The following is a 24,203-nucleotide window of genomic DNA, read 5'->3' on the forward strand; positions in this document are numbered from 1 at the left end:
CAGTAAGGACATAGATTCACCCAATAAATATAGACTTAGAAAAGTCTTGACGGCCAAGGGGACCTTTGATGACGTATCCTCGACTGACCACATCCACTACAATAAATAGCAATTTTTTCTTTCCAGTTTCAATGTGAATCGTCTACTTTTCATAAACACTATTTTGTGATTTAACACCTCAATGAAGTGAGAGATATAGACTAGATTTTCCATAAGTGGAGAATGGAAGAAATGTTTTGTCAACAGGGTAAAAATATTTCAATATGAGAAGCAACGTGAAAATTTCCATAGATGTTGAGGACTGCAGCCTGTGTAGGGGAGGAAAGTGACTAGCCTAGTGAGAATGGATGTACATTAGACAGCAATATTAGTCCAAAGGCCATGTATCTTTTATTTAAGGATTCCATGTAATCTTTAAATACACTAACGCAACAAAGTCATTAAATAAAACAGAAAAAGCAGTGGAGTAATTGCAGTTTATTTAATTTGACATCACCTTTCAGATGTAGATCAAGGGGCCCTGGTTCATCTCAGAGCAACACCTGGAACAAAACAAGGTGGGTGGACATGGTGTGGTGTGTTGTGTTCAGGATTATTTTCTCCTGCATACCCATGCCAACAGCCCTATTTTTACACAGGCAATTTGTTAACTTATATGGCAGGCTTGTTTCAAGATAGTGAACAGATTTTAATGGAGATTGGCACACAAATTTGAATATTAAACAAACCCACCATGCCACAACCTGAATGCTCAAACTATGATTACACAATTCATTCAGGCTTGTGGAGTTTCAAAGTTTTTCTATCCTCAAATTCCCCACAGAAAGATGGCTTCTATATGATGCATGATTATATAACAGAATATCAGTTGTTGCCAAGAACAAAGAAAATGAATGATTATGGCACAGGATGATGCAGGACAACTCAAAGCAGGAAGAGATCTCAACCTACAAAGAAACTTGTATAAATCTTATATATTTTTCATATTATCATAGCTGAATATCATACATTTAGCAGCTTACCATTCTCTAAAAATTTTAAAATCCAATTAAAAAGTAATGAGATTCTTGAGGAAATATTTTTAAATTCTAAAAAAACTTAAGTTGTGCTAGTTGTTCCTTTGTAATCGGGGCTGTTACAGAAATGAAGTGCTGCGATTATGACCAGAATTGGATCGGGACAGAACAGCTGAACCCAGTTGTACCCTTTCCCATATCCTTGTGTGGTGGTTCACGTGCTGTTAATGACATACTGACCTTTTAGAAACTTTAACATAGTTCCTGATGAGAGACACTCGTCACTAAGATTTACAAAGAATTTACTGCACAAATATTTTTAGTTTTAAAAATGGATCACGAGACCACCACTTTATCAAACCAGAATCCCATTTAGTAATCCGCGCAAGTTACAAAATGTCACTTTTGTTTTGCACTCTGTCCTAAATCGCAAGAAGCTTCATCAAAAAAAATGTAACTTTTCATTGATGTAACTGAGATTTGATGAAAATATCACAAAGTAATTAACAGAAGTTTATATTAAAAAAATCGATTCCCTCACAGAACAGATACTTAGAGAAAAGGAAACGTTGGTGTATTTTTTATCATTCCAGGCAGCACAGGGAAGTCTTCAGGTAGGAGAGCATGAACTCGACATGTTGGGCAGGTGCTATTCTCTCTCAGCCACTGCTTGATGCACTGTAGGATGACAAACCAAAAAAAAGCACATTTAGAACACCATCTGCATCATTCTACTGATTTCACAGAGGAATTGCCTAGCTCTACAGTGTAATAACTGTCAGTGACGTATGAAGTACTTTGCCATTGATAGTTTTTAATACAAAAAAAATCTTGTTTATGGGCCAATATACCAATACACAAACTACTTCTGGGCTGACCAAATGGTTCAACTGGTCAGTGTGTGCAGTTAACAGGCTACAATTATATGCAACTTTCAAATGGATAAATCAGGTTGTATCTTAAATTAAGTAACCTCTTCAGCCTCCATTCATTCAAAATATCAGTAAAACATTGTACAAATAAAATAACTTTGTGGTATGAGCACTTTTCTGCTTTGTCATTCTCTATCCCCGGCTGAAAAAGCAGGCAAGCAAACTGCATGGTTAAAGCTGCCATGTTTCCCCTTCTCAGTAGCAAAGTAGCTATCCTCATCTTGACCACACTCTAAAACTGGCCATCTGGAGAAAATGCAGGAATGACCCCATTTCCTATTCACTTCACACCGCAGCTCACCTGCATCTTCCAGAACCAACTGCATATCAATTTTAACTTTAGTTACAACATTGCAGCAATTCTTACAGTATATTATCTGATAGTGGTAGAAGGACAGAGTTACACAAAATCTGTGCTATGGTGGCTACTGCGGCATTGCAAATCCTCATATACCCATCTATTACAATAAGACAGATTATCTGGTCATTTATCTCTTTGCTGTTTGTGGTACCCTGATGTGCACAAATTGGCTGGCGCATTACAACAGTGATTATACTTCAAAAAGTACTTAATTGGTTGTGAAGTGTTTTTTGGGATATCCTGCGGTCATGAAAGGTGCTATATAAATGCAGGCCTTTTTCTCTTTACTCATTTCAAATTTTAACTGTTCTCTTCCCCATTTAAGAAAGGTGAGAGGGGGAAACCAGGGAATTATAGTCCAGTTAGCCTAACATCTGTTGTTGGAAAATTACTAGAGTTTATAATTAAGGATAGAGTGACTGAACACCTTGAAAATTTTCAGCTGATCAGAGAGAGTCAACATGGATTTATAAAGCAAAATACTGCAGATGCTGGAAATCTGCAGTAAGAACAGAAAATGCTGGAGAAGCTCAGCAAGTCAGGCAGCATCTGTGGAGAGAAATGTTAACTCTGCTTCTTTCTCCACAGATGCTGATTTGCTGAGCTTCTCCAGCATTTTCTGTTTTTATTTCAGATTTCCAGCATCGGTTTTTATTATGGATTTATAAAGGGTAGGTCATGCCTGATGAACCTGAATGAATTTTTTTTTTAAAAAGGTGACTAAAATAGTGGACAGGGGAACATCTATGGATGTTATTTATATGGACTTCCAGCAGGCATTCAATAAAGTCCCTCATAAAAGACTGTTAGTTCCAAGAGCTTCAGCTTTAACTGAGAGCAAATTATTGACCTGGGTAAGAAATTGGCTGAGCGGCAGGAGGCAGAGAGTAAGACATAATGCGCAACTACTCAAAATGGCAGGATGTGACTAGTGGTGTCCCTCAGGGATCTGTGTTAGGGCTCAATAATTCAATGTATTTATTAACTACTTAGATGACAGGATAGAGAGCCACATATCCAAGTTTTCCAATGACACAAAGATAGGCAGCATTATAAGTCAATGTAGATGGAAGAATAGAATTAGGGAGATATTAATAGATTAAGTGAATGGGCAAAACTCTGCCAAATGGATTTCAATGTAGGCAAGTGGACTTAAGGATCAAACAGAGTACTTTCTAAATGGTGAAAAGCTCAAAACAGTAGAGGTCTAAAGAGACTTAGGAGTCCATGTACATAGATCATTAAAATGTCATGGAGAGGTACAGAAAATAATCAAAAAGGCTAATGAAATACTGGCCTTTATATCTAGAATACAAAAAGAGGTAGATGTAATGCTACAGCTATACAAAGCCCTGGTTAGACTACACCTGGAGTACTGTGTTCAGTTCTGGGCACCGCACCTTAGGAAGGATATATTGGCCATGGAGGGAGTGCAGCATAGATTTACTAGAACGATACCTGGACTCCAAGGGTTAACTTAGGAGGAGCGATTACATAAACTAGGGTTGTATTCCCTGGAATTTAGAAGAGTAAGGGGTGGTTTGATCAAAGTTTTCAAGATATTAAGGGGAACTGACAGGGTAGATAGAGAACTGGTTGGGGAGTCTAGGACTGGGAGACACAGCCCAAAAATTAGAGCCAGGACTTTCAGGAGTGAAGTTAAGAAACACTTCTACACGCAAAGGGTGGTAGAAGTTTGGAACACTCTTCCGCAAATGGCAGTTGATGCTAGCTCAATTGTTAATTTTAAATCTGAGATTGATAGATTTTTGTATATGGAGTTAGGTCACAGATCAGCCATGATCTCATTGAATGGCAGAACAGGCTCGAGGGGCCGAATGGCCTACTCCTGTGTTCCACTTGCCGATGCAACTCATTTTTGATTGAACTTGGAAATTCATTGAGGTTTTAGTTTCTGGCTTCACCTTTTTACGATGACCTCTTTTCAACGCTGTTCTCTCTCTCCCCTGGTATCAGCACCCTTCCTGGCCATTTATTAAAATTGCCGAATAACAAAGATCAGAAGAATTGACAGCTATGCTTACCAGTTCATGGAAGTGATGTTTGCATTCAAGCACACACATAGTGTCTGGGGTTAAATCCTCATGACAAATAATACATGGCTCATCGTCAAATGTCTGAGAAACAAGGAAAACTTTTCAGCAACCAACCGTACCAATTAAAAACAATTATTTTCACTCTGCTCAATTTAATTACTGTAGTTCTGTTATTGGTCTCTCTCCCCCCCCCCCCCCCCCCAAGTTTAGATGCATCACGCTAGTAGGGGAGGGGGAAAGGAGACACTTCACTCAAGCAAAATTCTATCCTATTTCGAGTGTTGAGAACAGCCAACTAGACCTCATGTTTTCAATACCTTGACTGTTTTTGTGTATTAATTTGAAAAACTTTGATTTTGTTTGTGTACAGCAAGTTAAGATTCTAAAGTTGTTTCTTATCTCCACAGTTATATTGTAAGGTAATGAAATGTACACTTGATCACTTACTGCAGGATCATTTCCGTGCCACTGTGAGGCAGTCTGAACACTGACAGTTCGCCAAGGCTGTGAAAAGGCATCTCGTGCTTTGATGTTCCTGGCAGCTGGGGGAGTACTTGGTCTCGAGCCCTCACTTGTTGCAGCAGATACTGCGAGTAAAGTAGCAGCAAAGTCAGAACTTGGCCTTTGGTGAACCAGGGTTGCTGGCTGTTGAAGGCTGACAGATGAAATCTGGACCTGTATGTAATGGGGAGGGGTGGGTGGGGAAACATATACATAACACCATTAAACCTGCCATCTGCTCTTTGTTCAAAATAACAATCAAATTTTGACAACTCACAGCATCATTTAATTTTGATTTCAGTAAAATATCATACTCGCATTCTGGTCAGTCACTGCAATTCTGCAGTAGCAGCTACTAGTAAAAGGACATTACAAAATAAAGTTTAATAATATTTGCTTCAGCTGCCTAGGCCCTAAGCTCTAGAATTCCCTCTCTAAGCTTCTCTGCCTCTCTCTCAATCTTTAAGACGCTCCTTAAAACCTACCTCTGACCAACCTTTTGGTCACATGTCCGAATCTCTTATGTGGTTCGGTGTCAAATTTTGCTTGATAACCCTCCTGTGAAGCGCCTTGGGATGTTTTACTACGTTAAAGGCACTATATAAATGCAAGTTGTTGTCGTTATTTTAGCTTCAGAATGACACGCTAACTGCCATTTTACAGCTTTCCTTACAAATTCATGTACTATGTAATATTTTTCCCAGAGGCATCAAGACCAGTTGCAGCCCCTTATTACCAACTGGCTAAGATTAATCACCTCAGTACAGATTAGGGATCACACAGTAGACAGAGTAACAAACCGACAGCCCTTGTCCGGTGGCGGGGGGGCGAGGGGGAAAGAGAATGATTGTGCTTGCCAATATTAGGTGATAGTGTTGCAACTTATGGCTGGCATCAGCTGAAACAGTACTGGGTACAACACTTAGTTCCACAGGCATTGTACTGAAGGTTCAGTGAAATCTCTTATCTGCAAAAATGTGCAGTGATATTGGGAGACCAGAGTGTTGGGGTTTTGTGGCTTTTTAAAAAAAAACACTGCTCTCATAGAATGGTTACAGCACAGAAGATGGCCATTCGGTCCATTAAGCCTGTGCCAGCTCCTTGCAAGAACAATCCAGTTAGTCCCATTCCCCCACTCTTTTCTTGTAGCCCTGCAAATTTTTTCCCTTCAAGTATTTATCACTTTGCACTTCTCTGCATTAAATTTCATTTGCCACATGTCCGCCCATTCCACCAGCCTGTCTATGTCCTCTTGAAGTCTACTGTTATCCTCCTCACTGTTTACAATTTCAAAATTTGAAAGTGTAGTAAACCCAAGTCCAAGTCATTAACATATATCAAAAAAGCAGTGGTCCTAGTACCGGTCCCTGGGGAACACCACCGTATACCTTCCTTCAGTCCAAAACACAACCGTTCACCTCCACTCTGTTTCCTGTCACTTAGCCAATTTCGTATCCATGCTGCCACTGCCCCTTTTATTCCATGGGCGTCAATTTTGCTGACAAGCCTATTATGTGGCACTTTATCAAACGCCTTTTGAGTCCATATACACAAAATCAACCCCATTGCCCTCATTAACCCTCTCTGATACCTCATCAAAAAACTCAATCAAGTTAGCTAAACATGATTTGCTTTTAACAAATCTGTGCTGGCTTTCCTTTATTAATCCACACTTCTCAAGTGACAATTAATTTTGTCCCAGATTATTATTTCTAAAAGTTTCCCCACCACTGAGGTTAAATTAACTGGCCTGTAGTTGCCGGGTTTATCCTTACACCCTTTTTTGAACAAGGGTGTAACATTTGCAATTCTCCAGTCCTCTGGCACCACCCCCACATCTAAAGAGGATTGGAAGATTATGGCCAGCACCTCTGCAATTTCCACCCTGACTTCCCTCAGCAACCTAGGATGCATCCCATCCAGACCGGGTGACTTATCTATTTTAAGTACAGCTAGTCTTTCTAGTACCTTTATCAATTTTTAGCCCATCCAGTATCTCAACTACCTCCTCTTTTACTGTGACTCTGGCAGCATCTTCTTCCTTGGTAAAGACAGATGCAAAGTACTCATTTAGTACCTCAGTCATGCCCTCTGCCTCGAAGCGCAGATCTCCTTTTTGGTCCCTAATCGGCCTCACCCCTCCTCTTACTACCTGTTTACTATTTATATGCCTACAGAAGACTTTTGGATTTCCTTTTATGTTAGCCGCCACTATTCTCATACTCTCTCTTTGCCCCTCTTTTTCCTTTTTCACTTCTGCTCTGTACTTTCTATATTCAGCCTGGTTCTCACTTGTATTATCAACCTGATATCTCTCATACGCCCCCTTTTTCTACTTCATGTTACTCTCTATCTGGATATGTCCTGTCCCACCGGCAGGACAGACCCACCAGAGGTGGCGCTACAGTGATATACAGTCAGGAAGGAGTGGCCCTGGGAGTCCTCAACATTGACTCTGGACCCCATGAAATCTCATGGCATCAGGTCAAACATGGGCAAGGAAACCTCCTGCTGATTACCACCTACCGCCCTCCCTCAGCTGATGAATCAGTCCTCCTCCATGTTGAATACCACTTGGAGGAAGCACTGAGGGTAGCAAGGGCACAGAATGTACTCTGGGTGGGGGACTTCAATGTCCATCACCAAGAGTGGATCAGTAGCACCATTACTGACCGAGTCCTGAAGGACACAGCTGCCAGATTGGGCCTGCAGCAGGTGGTGAGCGAAACAATACGAGGGAGAAACTTACTTGACCTCGTCCTCACCAATCTACCTGTCACAAATGCATCTGTTCATGACAGTATTGGTAGGAGTCCCGTCTTCGCACTGATTATACCATCCAACGTGTTGTGTGGCACTACCACCGTGCTAAATGGGACAGATTCAGAACAGATGTAGCAGCTCAAAACTGGACAGCCATGAGGTGCTGTGGGCTATCAGCAGCAGCGGAATTGTATTCCAGCACAACCTGTAAGCTCATGGCCCGGCATATTCCTCACTCTACCATTACCAACAAGCCAAGGGATCAACCCTGGTTCAATGAGGAGTGTAGAAGAGCATGCCAGGAGCAGCACCAGGCGTACCTAAAAATGAGGTACCAACCTGGTGAAGCTACAACTCAGGACTACATGCATGCTAAACAGCGGAAGCAACATGCTATAGACAGAGCTAAGCGATTCCACAACCAACTGATCAAATCAAAGCTCTGCAATCCTGCCACATCCAGTCGTGAATGGTGGTGGACAATTAAACAACTAACGGGAGGAGGAGGCTCTGTAAACATCCCCAATGATGGCGGAGTCCAGCACGTGAGTGCAAAAGACAAGGCTGAAACATTTGCAACCATCTTCAGCCAGAATTGCCGAGTGGATGATCCATCTCGGCCTCCTCCCGATATCCCCACCATCACAGAAGCCAGTCTTCAGCCAATTCGATTCACTCCACGTGATATCAAGAAACGGCCGAGTGCACTGGACACAACAAAGGCTATGGGGCCCGAAAACATCCCGGCTGTAGTGCTGAAGACTTGTGCTCCAGAACCAGCTGCGCCTCCAGCCAAGCTGTTCCAGTACAGCTACAACACTGGCATCTACCCGACAATGGAAAATTGCCCAGGTATGTCCTGTCCACAAAAAGCAGGTCAAATCCAATCCGGCCAATTACCGACCCATCAGTCTACTCTCAATCATCAGCAAAGTGATGGAAGGTGTCGTCGACAGTGCTATCAAGCGGCACTTACTCACCAATAACCTGCTCACCGATGCTCAGTTTGGTTCCGCCAGGACCGCTCGACTCCAGAACTCATTACAGCCTTGGTCCAAACATGGACAAAAGAGCTGAATTCCAGAGGTGAGGTGAGAGTGGCTGCCCTTGACATCAAGGCAGCATTTGACCGAGTGTGGCACCAAGGAGCCCTAGTAAAATTGAAGTCAATGGGAATCAGGGGGCAAACTCTCCAGTGGCTGGAGTCATACCTGGTACAAAGGAAGATGGTAGTGGTTGTTGGAGGCCAATCATCTCAGCCCCAGGACATTGCTGCAGGAGTTCCTCAGGGCAGTGTTCCAGGCCCAACCATCTTCAGCTGCTTCATCAATGACCTTCCCACCATAAGGTCAGAAATGGGGATGTTCGCTGATGATTGCACAGTGTTCAGTTCCATTCGCAACCCCTCAAATAATGAAGCAATCCGAGCCCGCATGCAGCAAGACCTGGACAACATCCAGGCTTGGGCTCATAAGTGGCAAGTAACATTCGCGCCAGACAAGTGCCAGGCAATGACCATCTCCAACAAGAGAGAGTCCAACCACCTCCCCATGACATTCAACAGCATTACCATCGCCGAATCGCCCACCATTAAAACCCTGGGGTCACCATTAACCAGAAACTTAACTGGACCAGCCATATAAATACTGTGGCTACAAGAGCAGGTCAGAGGCTGGGTATTCTGTGGCGAGTGACTCACCTCCTGACTCCCCAAAGCCTTTCCACCATCTACAAGGCACAAGTCAGGAATGTGATGGAATACTCTCAACTTGCCTGGACGAGTGCAGCTCGAACAACATTCAAGAAGCTCGACACCATCCAGGACAAAGCAGCCCGCTTGGATTGGCACCCCATCCACCACCCTAAACATTCACCCCCTTCACCACCGGCGCACTGTGGCTGCAGTGCGTACCGTCCACAGGATGCACTGCAGCAACTCGCCAAGGCTTCTTCGATAGCACCTCCCAAACCCGCGACCTCTACCACCTAGAAGGACAAGAGCAGCTGGTACATGGGAACAACACCACCTGCACGGTCCCCTCCAAGTCACACACCATCCTGACTTGAAAATATATCGCAGTTCCTTCATCGTCGCTGGGTCAAAATCCTGGTACTCCCTTCCCAACAGCACTGTGGGAGAACCTTTACCACACGGACTGCAGTGGTTCAAGAATGTGGCTCACCACCACCTTCTCAAGGGCAATTAGGGATGGGCAATAAATGCTGGCCTCGCCAGCGACGTCCACATCCCATGAACGAATAAACAAAAAATCTCTTAACATCCAGGGAGCTCTGGCTTTGATTGCCCTACTGTACCCCCTCATAGGAATGTACCCAGACTGTAACCGAACCATCTCCTCTTTAAAGGTACATTGTTTGATTACAGTTTTGCCTGCCAATATTTGATTCCAATTTACCCGGGCCAGATCAGTTCTCAACCCACTGAAATTTGCCCTCCTCCAATTAAGGATGTTTACACTAGGTTGTTCCTTGTCCTTTTCCATAACTAATCTAAACCTTATGATACTATGATCACTGTTCCCTAAATGTTACCCCACTGACACTCGCTCTACTTGACCCACTTCATTTCCCCAAACTAGATCCAGCAATGCCCCCTTCCTCATTGGGCTCAAGAAAGTTCTCCTGAACACACTTCAGAAACTCCTCCTCTTCTTTGCCCTTTACACTATTACTAAGCCAGTCTATATTAGGATAGTTGAAGTCCCCCATTATCACTACTGTATGGTTCTTACACAGCTCTAATTTCCCTGCAAATTTGCTCCTCTGTATCCTTCCTACTAGTTGGGTGGCCTATAGAATATGCCCAGTAGTGTAATGGCACCTCTATTGTTTCTTAACTCTTTAACCAAATAGATTCTGTCCTTGATCCCTCAAGGACATCCTGTATCCAGCACTGCAATATTCTTCTTAATCAATACTGCCACCCCCCTCTTTTCTTCCTTCCCTATCTATCCTGAATGCCTTGTATCCAGGAATATTTAGTACCCAATCCTGTCCATTTTTGAGCCAGGTCTCTGCTATCGCCACTACATCATATTCCCATGTGGCTATTTGCGCTTGCAGCTCATCAACTTTATTTACCACGCTTCGTGAGTTTACACACATGCATTGTAAACCTATCTTAGACCTTCTTGCATTCTCTCTTTGTCTGACCCCCTAATTCTGTACTACTTCTTACTCTAGTGCTATCTGTCTCTCCCAATCCTTTGTACACCTTGTTTCTCCTTTCTAATGCTACATCCTGGTGCCCATCCCCCTGCCAAATTAGTTTAAACACCCACCCGACAGCACTAGCGAACCTCCCTGCGAGGACATTGGTCCCATCCCTGTTGAGGTGCAACCCGTGCGTCTCGAACAGGTCCCTCCTGCCCCAGAACTGGTCCAAATGCCCCAAGAATCTGAAGCCCTCCCTCTTGCACCATGTCTCTAGCCACACATTAACCTGCCTTATCTTCCTATTTCTGTACTCACTGGGAGTAATCCAGAGATTACTACCTTTGAGGTCCTACTTTTTACCTTCTTCCCTAGCTCCTGAAACACTAACTGCAGGACCTCATCGCTTTTCTTTCCTATGTCATTAGTACCCACATGAACCATGACTTCTGGCTGTTCCCCATCCCCCTGCAGAATGTTCTGCACCCTCTCCGCGATAGAGTGTAATGGAGGTGAGTGTTACTGAAGAGGACGGAGGGAGATTAGTGAGGAGAGGTAGAGCAATCAGAAGTGTACAGTGATTTGGGGACACTCGGATTATGGCAGATAGCGGAGGTTCCACTGATATGGTGGATAGAAACCTGCACTTTCTGTTTGGCGATCGAAGATATTTTGTCATTCTTGTTCATAGCCCAAGTGGTAAGGTAGATCAAACTGATCAAGTTTTTTTTTGTTTTAAATCTCCACACAGAAGTGCAGAACATAGCAGAGGGAACTTCAAACCTGTGTCTCTCTACATTCTGGTCCCACTCACTAGGGGAGTAAACCTTTCAAACCACTTGTACCCCTCCCCCATCCTATGTTGAAGAATAATCAAGAGGGGCAAAGCAGGTATAAATCTTACATAAACATTTAACAATTTCAATCTGTATTGCACAAGGCCAGGCCTCAGTCTCTCACCCTTGTTTCGTCCTGATGATCCAGGATGAGGTCTGCCACTCGACTGATTATTTCATCATAAACTAATCCAGAAAGGGAACCGCCATTTGCACTACGAACATCTTTAATGAAGTTAGTCAGACTGAACCTGAAAAGCAAAACACAGGGTAAGATGGAAAATGGCGCACAAAACAAATGCATACATTTCATGCAGAGACGAACACAAACTTGTTAATTCAATGGGCTGGAACATTATCCTTTTACCCATGGAACCTGGGGTCTAGTCGAACCCAGATTAATACAGGTGCAAGGATAAACAGAGTTAGTTTCAACCCAGCTCCAAATGAATACAAATTACCCAGTATAGAATGGGCAGTATCCTCAAAGGTTACAAAACAGGAATGTTTCAGAATGTGGCGGTTAAGAGGCTGGAGACAATGCACACTGTTGAGACAGTGTAGGTGTAGTTTGTCAGTGTAGGTGTAGTCTCTGCCCACCCTGAAATGCTCATTGCAGTTACCAAGCAACTCTAGTCCTCCTCCCAACAGATGCAATCATTTCCATGATAAAATCAGAGAGAGTGTGACAGACACAGAGGCGGGAAGGGGCACCCGAGAGGGATGGAGAGACAAAGTGGTGTAGGGGACCCTCGAGAAAGAGAGAAAAGGGGGGCATCACCTGAGAGGGAGAGAAATAGAAGGGGGGCATCACCCAGGACGGAGAGAGAGAGAAAAAGAGAGAAAGGGGGGCGTCGCTGAGAGAGAGAGCGTGAGCGCACGACAGACAGAAGTTGCCTGAGAGGGAGAGGGAAAGGGAGAGAGAAGGAGGGGTGTTGCAGGAGAGAGAGAGAGAGAGGGCGTTGCCCAAGTGGGGGGGGGGGGGGAAAAGAGAGAAGGGGAGGGCGCGCGACCGAGAACGATGGCCCAGCATTAGTTTCAAAAAATGTATTGTACACCATATTACTGCACTACTAGAACCCAGCAACTTTTGGTTAGTTTTAAACTAAATCTGCTCACTGAAGCGTTCATGTGATGATGTAAATTAATTAATCGTGATTAACTTTGCAGCAGACTTACCTTGTATAGTGGGGGAACATGGCTAAAAGACGGTTAATGATCTTTTCAAAGCTGTTCTTGGATTGCTGAGATTTTGCATTCACATGTTGTCTTATAGAAGGCAAAGTATCAGTAGAGATTGCATGTTCAGGTAGTGTAGGTGTTGCTGATCGATTATTTTTTGGTGACCAGGCAGACTGACGCTTTGTCAAAGAAGCTTCACGTTGAATTTGGTTTAAGGAAGACTGGTTTTGAAAGCTAGATGTCACAGAGGCCTGAGTTGGAGCCTTTGTCTTTGCTTCAGCAGTTCCTGGGGCCACTTGCACTAGAGAAGACATGGTTTTCTGCGTTGTAATAGATGAGGCTTGTGGAATAGATGAATTCTGGTTTTGCATATGCAACCCCAGTAATTGACTTGTAGGAGAAGAGAAAGATGCTATAATAGCAGGATCATCAATGGGGGACTTCTCCAGCATTATCTGAATTGAAAAACACTTACTTTAAAATGTTAATATAAAAAATGTGTGCTTTTTCTGTACAGTATTTTGTTTTCCTTCTAAACTCAACTGCTCAAATGGTATGTACTTTATTCCCAAGTAGATAGTCAAATCAACATTTAGGCCTGCACAAAGGCTATCTGCTTCCATTTCCAAAACATGTCCACCTACCTCTCCACACTGCTGCTGAAACTCATATCCACACCTTTGACACTTCCAGACTTGACTTTTCAAATGTCCCCCTCGTTGGTCTCCCGAACACCACCCTACATGAACTCCAACTCATTCAGAACTCTGTTGCCTATATCCTATCCTGTACAAAGTCCCATTTTCTTACCATCCGATCAGTGATTATCTCCACTATCTCCGCATCCTCAGGTGCCTTGATTTCAGAAGACTCGTCCCATCTCCAAGGCCTCACCCCTTCCCTGCCTTTATAACTTTGTTCAGAACCCTACGTTCCTGTCCACAGCCTCTAGTCTTCCAACACTGGTCTACTGCATGCTTCCCTGCCCCTTCATCACACTTAAACTTCCTCCATTGGTACATCTCTCTCTACCTCTGTAAAAACCCTAATTCAAAGCTAGCCCTTCAATATCACCTTCTGCCCCATCCCTACTCCTCCAACTGAAGTTCATCGCTTAACCTTAAAATGCCTTGGAATGGTTTGACATCTTAAGGGTGGTGTGAAAATGCAAGTTATTGTAGCTATCAGCAATGAAAAGACTAGCCGAGTGTCTCCGCCTCCCTCCAAAAGGTTGGTGAGGTGAAGAGTAGCACTATTAAAATGCCACCCGTGTTGCCACTGACACACACCCACCCATCGCATCACGGATACGAACAAACATCAGTGGTAACACAGAAAGACACTGCATTTGCATGGACAGGGAAAGGGGAAAGGCAAGAGTGAAAATTCTTATGGCCTTATCCTCACGTATTATGCAAAGATCTATTAAACCCACTTTTACATTTACCGATGTCTGCCAGATTCTGTAGCCCATTAAATTAGAAGGGACAGTAAGTAGTGCAGATGGGAGTAGGAAGATGCAAAGAGACATTTAAGTGAGTGGGCAAAACTATGGCAGATGGAGTTCAATGTGGCCAAATGTGAGGTCATCCACTTTGGACCAAAGAAAGGTAGATCAGAGTATTTTCTAAATGGTGAGAAACTAGGAACTATAGAGGAACAAAGAGATTTGGGAGTCCAAATACTCAAATCCTTAAAAGCTAGTGGACAGGTACAAAAAGCAACCAAGGCTAATGGAATGTTGACCTTTATTTCAAGGGGGCTAGAATATAAAGGGGAGGAAGTGATCTTCAGTTGTACAAAGCCTTGATCAGACCTTATCTGGAGTACAGGGTTCAGTTTTGGGCACTGCATCTCAGGTGGGATATATTGGCCTTGGAGGGGGTGCAATGCATATTCTCCAAAATGATACCGGGGCTTAGAGGGTTAAATTGTGAGGTGAGGTTGCATAAACTTGTCTTGTATTCCCTTGAGTATAGAAGATTGAGAGGTGATCTGATTGACGTGTTTAAAATGATTCAGGGATTCGATAGGGTAGATGTAGAGCAACTATTTCTTATAGTGGGGGAAATCAAGAACAAATAGACATAATCTTAAAATTAGAGCTAGGCCATTTAGGAGGGAAATCAGGAAGCACTTTTTCACACAACGGGTAGCAGAAATATGGAATTCCCACCCCAAAAGGCTGTGGCTACTAGGACAATTCAAGCTTTCAAGACAGATTGACAGACTTTTGTTAGGTAAGGGTATCAAAGGATATGGAGCTAAGGCGGGTAAATGAAGTTGAGGTGCAGATTAGTCATGATCCAATTGAATGGTGGAGCCAGCTCGAGGGGCTGAATGGCCTACTGCTTTTCCTAGGTTCCTAGACCTTGGCCTACAGCAACTTAAGCTAAGACTGTCAGATATGACAGAATGGTCGCCTAGGATCCAATTTTCTCTTGCGTCTTAGTACCTGCTGCTGGTCTAACTGCACCTATTGTGCCCTTCACAACATCATGATTATGTATTTGCCTGTTTCTTGTGTTATAGCAGCACTAGTTGATGACAATCTGTGCACGTTTCTCCTTTGCTGACAGTTAAGTTCAGTTCTTAGGCCATTCTCCCAAGACCCAACCTGTAATATAAAAGACCCTTAAAACTGACCGTACCGATCTGTTTCATGAACTTATACATGCATCCTTCAGCTGAAGTCCCAAATGTGAGCAATTGCAGCTAAAGCATTTTCTCGAGGTCCCATGTTTTTGATTAGTTAAATGTCCAATTCTGTCTGATTTGAATTACCTGTAGTATATCTGAGGTATGGTGCAGGATGTAGGCTCTTTGACAAAATGCATCTGCACGGTTTCAAAAGTAAAAACGATATTAGAAAAAAAGACTTCACTGAGCACTTACGTTAGAACTTGGTGGTGATGGGAGGCTCGGAATAGGCACTGATGCAAGGCTGCTTAGTTGAGTTCCAGTTTTTACCAGAGTCATCTGATCATTAAAGTGCATCTGTAAAAGATGAATACTTTGCATTATTTCTCAAGCTTGAGAAGTTCTTGATCCTTTTCTGCAAAGCAGGAATGAAAGGTCAACCTGGCAAACTCTACTGATAAAGACCATCAACCTCCATTCAGAAAAATTGTGCTCAATTCTCAGTTCAGCGTGGCACATTGGGGAAGAGAAGGGATCTATCTTATCCTATTCTTCAGAACATGAATATAACTGGATACTCAACTGGCAGGGGGGCGGGGGGGGGGGGGGGAGGTGGGGGGGAGAAATATACAGTATAAGCACAATATCAAGTCAATTGAAAAACAGAATTATCCCATTATTTTATATTAATTTATACAGCGTCTAGGGTAATGTACAGAACTTTATGTGCAGTAAACATTCTTTTCTGATCGGTTATTCTTCTGTTTTGGTAACAATGTCATCGAGATAACATTACACACTTGGACTAAAGGCAATGACTACAGTTGTGCCAAATCCAAGACAAACGCACCTCACTTTGATGGATTTGCTGGTTGATTTTAAGAAGAAATGATTCCCAGGCAGCAATCGATATCTGTAGTTGTGGAATAGCTGAGGTTGGTGTGCTGCATAAAAAGAGAGAAGATGATTCAGATATCATAAGGCTGCTCTTAGAATTGCAAGCACTGTTGCTTTAACCCTACAATGATAGCAGGTACTGTCTGGGCTAGTCATTTCTTAGCTTTCCTCTGCTTCAAAGTCACATTAGGCACTTCTGATGCGCACATCTGCAGTCATATTTTCAGTTATAAATTTCTCATCAGAAAAGACCATGTAATCGGATGATCCCTGCATTTATTTCTTATTTTGTCTCGTGATGTAGCCAACAGTGGCAGAGCTGTATTTATAACCCACGACTTATTGTCCAGGGGCAGCCTTCTGGAAGGCGTTTTTACAACTGAGTGGCTTGCTGGGCCAGTTCAGAGGGTATTAACCGTCAACCACTGGAGTCACGACCAGGCATGAAGGACATTAGTGAACCAGTTGGGTTCTTTTGCTGGTCGATTTTAAATAGAAATGAATCTCAAAACTGTAATTTTGATGGTCATTTTTTTCTGGTGTCAGCCCACAAATGATCAGATTTAGTGATTTCAATTTCAGATGGTGCCGGAGTGGGATTTGAACCTACGGCTGCTTGTCCAGTACCATAACCACTACACCCCTGAGGTGAGTGTGTGCGTATGCCTGACAAGGATGGGATGAGGGTTTTCTGTGATGCTAGTCTAGGGACACATGAAGCAGCACCACAGCTTAAATCAGAAGGGGAAGAGGAGGGGATGTAAACAGGTCAAATTTGTTGATGATACCAAATGAGTAGGGCTAGTGAATTTGGAAGAGGCAGCTTAGAAATTAAAAAATGAGTTGGACAAAATATTTAAGTGGATAGAACAATGGTAGATGAAACTGAATACAGGCAAGCATGAAGTAGTGCACATAGGAAGGAGAAGTGGATGATAGACACACTCCATAAGTGGTATTGAAACAGCCAAGGATGAAGTTGAAAGAGACCCAAGAATCTTAGTAGACTCAACACGTCCAACTACTTCAGAGTAGTAATTAACAAAGCCAATAGAATGTTGAACTATATAGCCAAAACAGTAGAGTGCAAGTCGGAATAAGTCATGGCCAGACCACACCTTAAGTACTGTATTCAGTTCTGGTCACAGGGAAGACTTTCAAGGGCTGGAGGCAGTGCAGGGAAGAGCTAGGGGACCAATCCTAGCATTCAAGGTTTGAGCCATGAGGGAAGACTGGAGATACCTGGGGTTTTCAGCCTTGAAAGGAGACATCAGACAGGTGAGATTTTAGAGGTGTATCAGATAGTTATGGGAATTGAAAGGGTAAATCTGGAAATGTTACTTTAAACTAAATTATGGTAGGACAAGGGGACACAGGTACAAACTAGTAAAAGATAAATTTAGGATCGATATCAGGAAATTATTCCTCACACAAAATGATCACATGAGATGGAGGGGAAAATCCTGTAATTGTTTAAGAATTGGATGCCAGAATAATTGAGGGTGGGGAGCTTTAGGATCTTTCTGGCTGTAATTATCTTGTGGGAAATTGGCAACAAAAAAATTGCTACCAACCGTAGAATTATAAACACTAGTTAAGACTCACCTGGCAGCCATTGCTTTCATTTTATCGAGGTGACTTTTTGCATCTTCAGCTGCATTGTAATGAAAAAGCAATTGTGTACTCTGCCAGCCCTCTAGCACAGACACCTGAGCAAAGAGGAAGGAAAGAAAATACATCTAGAGGTCAAAAATAAAAAACATAAAAGGTTCTACTTCAATCAAGTGAAGATTTTGATTGACTGTAGGAAAAAAAATCCCAACTTTCATAAAATAGTAATAACACAATCCTCAAAGCTACACTTAAGATGTGGCCAAATTATTCTTTAATTTGTAAGAAACCAAAAATCACCTTTTGTTCCCATCTTTGATATACTTTTCTGAATGAAACTATGTCCTACAGATTTTTGCCTACAGTTGGTGAGGAAAACACAGAATCATCATAGAAAGTTATGGCCGAAAAAGAGCTATCCAGCTTAATCTCACTTTCTAGCACTTGGTCCGTAGCCCTGTAGGTTACGGCACTTCCAAGTACTTTTTAAATGAGTTGAGGGTTTCTGCCTCTGCCACCCTTTCAGACAGTGAGTTCCAGACCCCCAACGCCCTCTGGGTGAAAACATTTCTCCTCAGCTCCTCTCGAATCTTTCTGCCAATTACTTTAAATCTATGCCCCTTGGTCACTGATCCCTCTGCTAAGGGAAATAGGTCCTCCCTATCCACTATCTAGTCCCGTCATACTTTTATTTACCTCAATTAAATCTCCCCTCAGCCTCCTTTGTTCCAAAGAAAACAACCCCAGCCTATCCAATCTTTCCTCATAGCTAAAATTCTCCAGCCCTGGCAACATCCTCGTAAATCTCCTCTGTACCCTCTCCAGTGCAATCACATCTTTCCTGTAATGTGGTGACCAGAACTGTACGCAGTACTCAAGCTGTAGCCTAACGAATGTTTTATACAGTTCTAGCATAACCTCCCTGCTCTTATATTCTATGCCTCAGCTAATATGTAATACTGTAATGTTTGAACTGGAGGTCTTTGTTGGCTTCTCCAATAACTTAATGGATAAGCACAATGTGGTGTAGTACTGAGGTTATAGAGATCAAGGCGGCCCCAGTTCAATCCCTGGTCTATTGTGAGTTAGGTGTATCGTTGACTTTGGTGAAAAAGGAGGTGGTTGGGGAAAGAAAAAAAAAAATCAGTTCTTCAGATTATTGCCTAGTGTTCCATGCTAGAAGGTGTACAAGTGAGGATGTCAGGTAAGAACTGGGTTTATGTATCATGTGAAGAGAGAGAGAAATGATATGAGGAGAGAGAGAAATCTTACTAGGTGAGCTGCAATTCCTAAATTATTGCTGAACAGCAAGGAGATACTGTAACAAGGTGGAAGCACTGCTCAGGCACTGCAGTGTTCTGTTTCCTTCCCACATCTCAAGACATGGTGACTCATTTTAGCCACCTTGGAAGGATGAAAGGCTGAGTGAATCTTGCTGAGATTCAAATCCAAGATCATCTGACTTCAAGTTCAGCAGTCAGCCAGTTCACCTCTCATCTGCATTGCCTCCCTCTCCTGTGTGAATGGGTTGCTGACACTCACTATCCAGGCTTATACATGAAGTATACACGTAGTAGCAGTGGGCTCCTGGGGCTGTACCCAGGCATAAGTATCCGGCTTCAGAAGAGAAGAGGATTAAAAAGGAGATAAAATTGAAAATAAAAACTTTAAATCTCTACCTCTGCTTCACTGGCTCTTTTATTAGTTTCTTGGTACACGTCAACACTCTTTTTAATGGCTTCTTCCAGCTTTTTCTTTTCTCTTGATGACTGATTACTAAGAATTCAGCAAAAATAATTATCTTTTAGGAAGCATAAAGGAGTGTGCAATCATTTTCTATCAACATTACTTTTTTAAAAAATATAATAAAACACACATTTCAGAAGCTTTTGTTGCAGTCCAAAAAAAAACTTACCTAATTTCCTCAAATTCTTGAAAACATTTTTTATAAAGCTGTTCTTTCTCCTGAATATTCTGAGTGTGCCTTCAGGGGAAATAAGAAAAAGGATATTACAAGTTTAAGATAAAATTAAGAGGTTAGATTAAGAATTCAGGTATCGTGCAATGGCAGGGTAGGACACAGGTTAGATTCTCCCACTCTTGAGTTCCTGAATCTCAAAGTGGGTCACTGCTAGATCAGAGGCCAGGCCAGAGAGAGGGGTCAGTGGGTGGGTCAAAGAAAGACATCAGTACATTGTCACCTAGAATCTGCTTGAACAAAGGCAAAAACTAAGGCCATGGGGAGATTGCCTGCAGACTGAAGAGCAATGAAAATAGGGAAAAACTGGGAAGGATTTAACGTACCTTTAAAAACACAAATCTGCCATTCACTTGGGACTTCTATTAGATATGTATTGCAGGGGGGCATGAATTGCAGCTAGTACATTCTTTCCTCAGTTAATAAGTTGTGCAGTCACTTGACTACAGACAATATCTATTCTGCCCAAAGAATGCATCAATGGTAAATTGTGGTAATAAACACAAAGCTCAAGCTGAAATTATGCAACATATTTGCACCATTGAATAACAAACAGAAAAACAACTATTTAATGTTACTAATTCACCTGGCCTATTGAAAATAATTCCATATTCCATTCAGGGTCTTCAATTTATATCTTTATATATGATGTAATGTATATGAAGCTGTCAGATACTATTCAGTTTCCACTCAAGACTTAACCATAACAGATTACAAGAATGTTTAGAAACAGCAAAAGGATATTAGGGCCAACAAGTTTGTCCCTATCCAGCTTCTTACTATATCTCAATATAGTTTCCCTCCAGAGAAAGATCCAATTGTTTCTTGAATCCCTAAATATTGTCCACTGTAATGGCCTTCTCCGGTAATATTCCTCAAGTCCGTTAATCTTTGCATGATAACTTCTCTGCCTGACTTCCCTTCTTATTCCTAATTTTTAAACTTGCGTCCACTGGCATTTAAACCTCTTGCTTTAGTGAACAAATTGCCTGGATCAATTTTGTCATTTCTCTTCATCATCTTGAAAACGTCAATTTCTCAGGATTACTACTCTAAAGCCACGAATGGAAAAATAAGTGGCATATCCTCACCTAGAACCTTCCGGGTCCATATAAACAGGGGTTTCCCATCTCACGGTAATGAGAAAACACACGCAGTTTCTTCCTGATATGATTAAAAGTTTTTAAAGCTACATTCAGGCCATACATATACTGATAAATCAGGTTGCTTCATTATGCCTCATGTCAGCAAAAGGCTGACATTGTTATTCTAACGATATAAATCCTGGATCCTTATTTTACTCACATTTGATTCAGTTCAACAAGAGATTTAACTTTTGATTTGAGTATCTTTAAAGTTTCGTGATTTTGTCGCTTTTCTTGTTGACTCTTCTTGATTTCACTCTCCAAGTCTTGGCGTAGCAAGTCAAGCTCAGATTTTAGTAGCTGCAAAGAGAATTTATAAATGAGAACATTTCCAACATGCTTTGAGTACCAAGCATTTATTAAAAAAGTGATGGAAAGTATTACATGGCAGTTCATGCTATATGCAAGATTTTTAATATTTTATTAGTTGACTTCTCATGGTGCTACAACAGGGGTAGATTTTGGCTCTGTGCGATAGTATAAAACGGGTGATAGCGAAACGGCAGCCTGTTTTACATCTCTCCCGATTTTTATTTCCGTTGACTTCAATTCGCTATCACTCGTTTTACACTACTGCGCAAAGTCAAAATCTACCTCACAGGGAGTCAAGAACTTTCAGGTAGGCTTCAGGTGAAGCGGGGTTTGAGGGCGGGGGATATTTTCACCACGGTGTGCAGACACAATTCAGTCCCCTATTTTGAAGTCCTATATTCTGTCCTTATTTTTATACAGTATTTCGGTTTTATATATTATTTATGCTTAAGTAGCAATGCTTAGGACAATTTAGGAAGCAGAGAAGAAAAATTGGCTACAACAGTACAGGCTGAGGAGCTGGGAGACACAGAACTGAGGTATTACAGTGCCACCACAGGCAGGATGATGTAATTACAGTGAAATGTTTACATAGGCAGTTTCCACACAATAATTTATAATGAAAGTGACTGCACATCTGAGTTTTTATATAAATTTTGCAGGTACCTCATTTTTCTGTATGAATTCAGACATCTTTTCTTCAAGTGCAGTAATTTCATTTATGCTGCGGATCGCAAGCTGATCATATTTTTCTTCTGCTTCTTGCAGTTGTTGCTGCAGAACATTGTGCTCTTTCTCAATCCTCAAAATATCACCCTATTGATGACACCAAGCCACAAATTATTAGATTTAATCTCATCTTTTGGTATAGTGTTAGATCTTTGTTCTTCATCAGCAATGCAGCGCTCAACATGGTGCTGTGACTCTATACCATTATCTTATGGTGTCAGCTCAGTGGTAACACTCACCTATGAGTCAGAAGATCATCGGTTCAAGCCTCACTCCAGACACTTGAGCACATAACCCAAGCTGACACTTCAGTGCAGTACGGAGGGAGTGCTGCACTGTCGGAGGCGTCATCCTTTAGGTGAGGCGTTAAACCAAAGTCCCTTCTATTTGAAGAGCAGGGGAGTTCTGCCAGTATTTATCCTTTAACCATCACTAAAACAGATTATCTGGTCATTTATTTCATTACTGTTTGTGAAACGGCGCTGTGCGCAAATTGGTCACGTGCTCAAAAATTAATTAATTGGTCGTAAGAAGCTTTGGGACATCCTGAAGACGTGAAAGGTGCTATATAAATGCACGTTCTTTCTTTCATCGCTTACCTGTTGATTTTCAAATGGTTGAAAAGGATCAGTATTGATTTTGGTGTTACATAAAGATTCCCGATGAACCTACAACAAATTCAGACATGAATATTTTCAACAACAGGTATTGAGTTGTACAAAAAAAACCCTATTAGAACAGTTACCCTTAATTTGCATCTAAACAATGCTGGCTAATTTATTTCCTAGGACTTTAAAACTGTCGAACTCCTTACCTCCCTCAATCCTCCCATGATCTACAGGATTTTAAAACTCAAGCTTGGCATCATCTCAACACCATTTCCTGATTGAATGCATCTTCTCTCCTACTCTATTCAAACTTGGTGGCCTGGCTCTTCACCTCCGATTGGCAATATTTAGAAACATGAACCATCAGTCATGATATATCCTGATCTGTATACATTATTGATTTATTATTTAAGATAAATATTCTCTCAGTATTTGTTTAGGAAGGTATGCTATCCAAGCTCATGATTTCCAATCTTTGCTCATTGCTGATCCCCATTACATTTGGAGCCAGTCTTGTTTCTCTTCTCTGCACAATATCCAAAGTATGTAAATGCTTTTTGTAGTATGGTGACCAGAACTGATCAATGTACTCTAAGTAAAGCCTGGCCAGCTTTAGAGTAGCCTATTCTACTATCCTGGCTATATTTCTTATTAAATATATATATTTTTTAATTGCTTTGCCACATTGACTAGATTTTGTAACCTACCATCACTCCCACTGCCAAATTCAGTTCCATTCATCATATACTTGCAATGCACTTTTGTAACCAATGTGGAAAATTTACATTTAGGGTTAATTTGCTGTCTGCCCAATTGCACTGACCATTTAACTCCCAGCTGCATCAACTGTCTCTACTGCACTCCCTACTTTAGAGCACATTCAGCCACACTCAGTCTGCTGTAAGCTTGGGCAATTCCAGACAGCCCCCTCCCAAGCGAGACCAAGGTTTTGACTTCCAACAAAATCAAAGATCCTCCAGCCGTGACCTGAAATGGCAGGTCCCCATAAAGCCAGAAATGCTTTGATAAGGACATCTTATAATAGATAACTGAGACACAGAGGGAGAAATAATTTATTTAAAAAGTATTTTCTCAAATCTCTCCATCGCCTTTAACCTTCTAGAAAATGCTGTCTACAAAATCATAATGAAGTGACTAGTATTTTATTTCTGTTCCAGATTGTATTCCAGTGTACTGTTTTTCTTGGGATTCCTTGAAGGAATACCAGGTTAGAGCTCTACCACGGTTTTATCCTCAAGTATTTCTGGAAATAATTCCCCCATTTATAATTTTTTAATGTAATGCAATGAATAAGCTTTCAACAATATAAACTCACTGTTTAAAGGTTAGACTTCCTTTTGGAGCCATCATCTTACTACTTCTGAGGCTCTAGTACAGAAATGGGATGTTCTTTTCTCACTCCTGTTTTCTGCCTCAATGAAGACCGACTTATGGGGGGTA

General features: G+C 41.9%; 1 protein-coding gene across 2 annotated transcripts in view; it reads right to left on the minus strand.

Annotated features, from left to right (window-relative positions):
• Positions 1–367: 367 nt before the first annotated feature.
• ttc3 (tetratricopeptide repeat domain 3) overlaps positions 368–24,203 on the minus strand; it is a 102,677-nt gene continuing 78,841 nt past the window's right edge. For both annotated transcript variants that reach the window (XM_067993311.1, XM_067993312.1), the window contains exons 34-46: positions 22,734–22,802; positions 22,072–22,221; positions 21,254–21,393; positions 19,886–19,954; positions 19,650–19,746; positions 17,965–18,068; positions 16,313–16,406; positions 15,718–15,819; positions 12,820–13,277; positions 11,765–11,891; positions 4,814–5,041; positions 4,355–4,447; positions 368–1,694 (exon numbers count right to left, since the gene is read on the minus strand). In XM_067993311.1, the coding sequence (XP_067849412.1) occupies positions 1,569–1,694; positions 4,355–4,447; positions 4,814–5,041; positions 11,765–11,891; positions 12,820–13,277; positions 15,718–15,819; positions 16,313–16,406; positions 17,965–18,068; positions 19,650–19,746; positions 19,886–19,954; positions 21,254–21,393; positions 22,072–22,221; positions 22,734–22,802 (1,857 nt within the window). In that variant the 3' untranslated portion in view covers positions 368–1,568. The remainder of the gene's footprint in view (positions 1,695–4,354; positions 4,448–4,813; positions 5,042–11,764; positions 11,892–12,819; positions 13,278–15,717; positions 15,820–16,312; positions 16,407–17,964; positions 18,069–19,649; positions 19,747–19,885; positions 19,955–21,253; positions 21,394–22,071; positions 22,222–22,733; positions 22,803–24,203) is intronic.

The sequence above is a fragment of the Heptranchias perlo genome, chromosome 11 (assembly GCF_035084215.1).
Source record: "Heptranchias perlo isolate sHepPer1 chromosome 11, sHepPer1.hap1, whole genome shotgun sequence".
NCBI classification, from domain to species: domain Eukaryota; kingdom Metazoa; phylum Chordata; class Chondrichthyes; order Hexanchiformes; family Hexanchidae; genus Heptranchias; species Heptranchias perlo.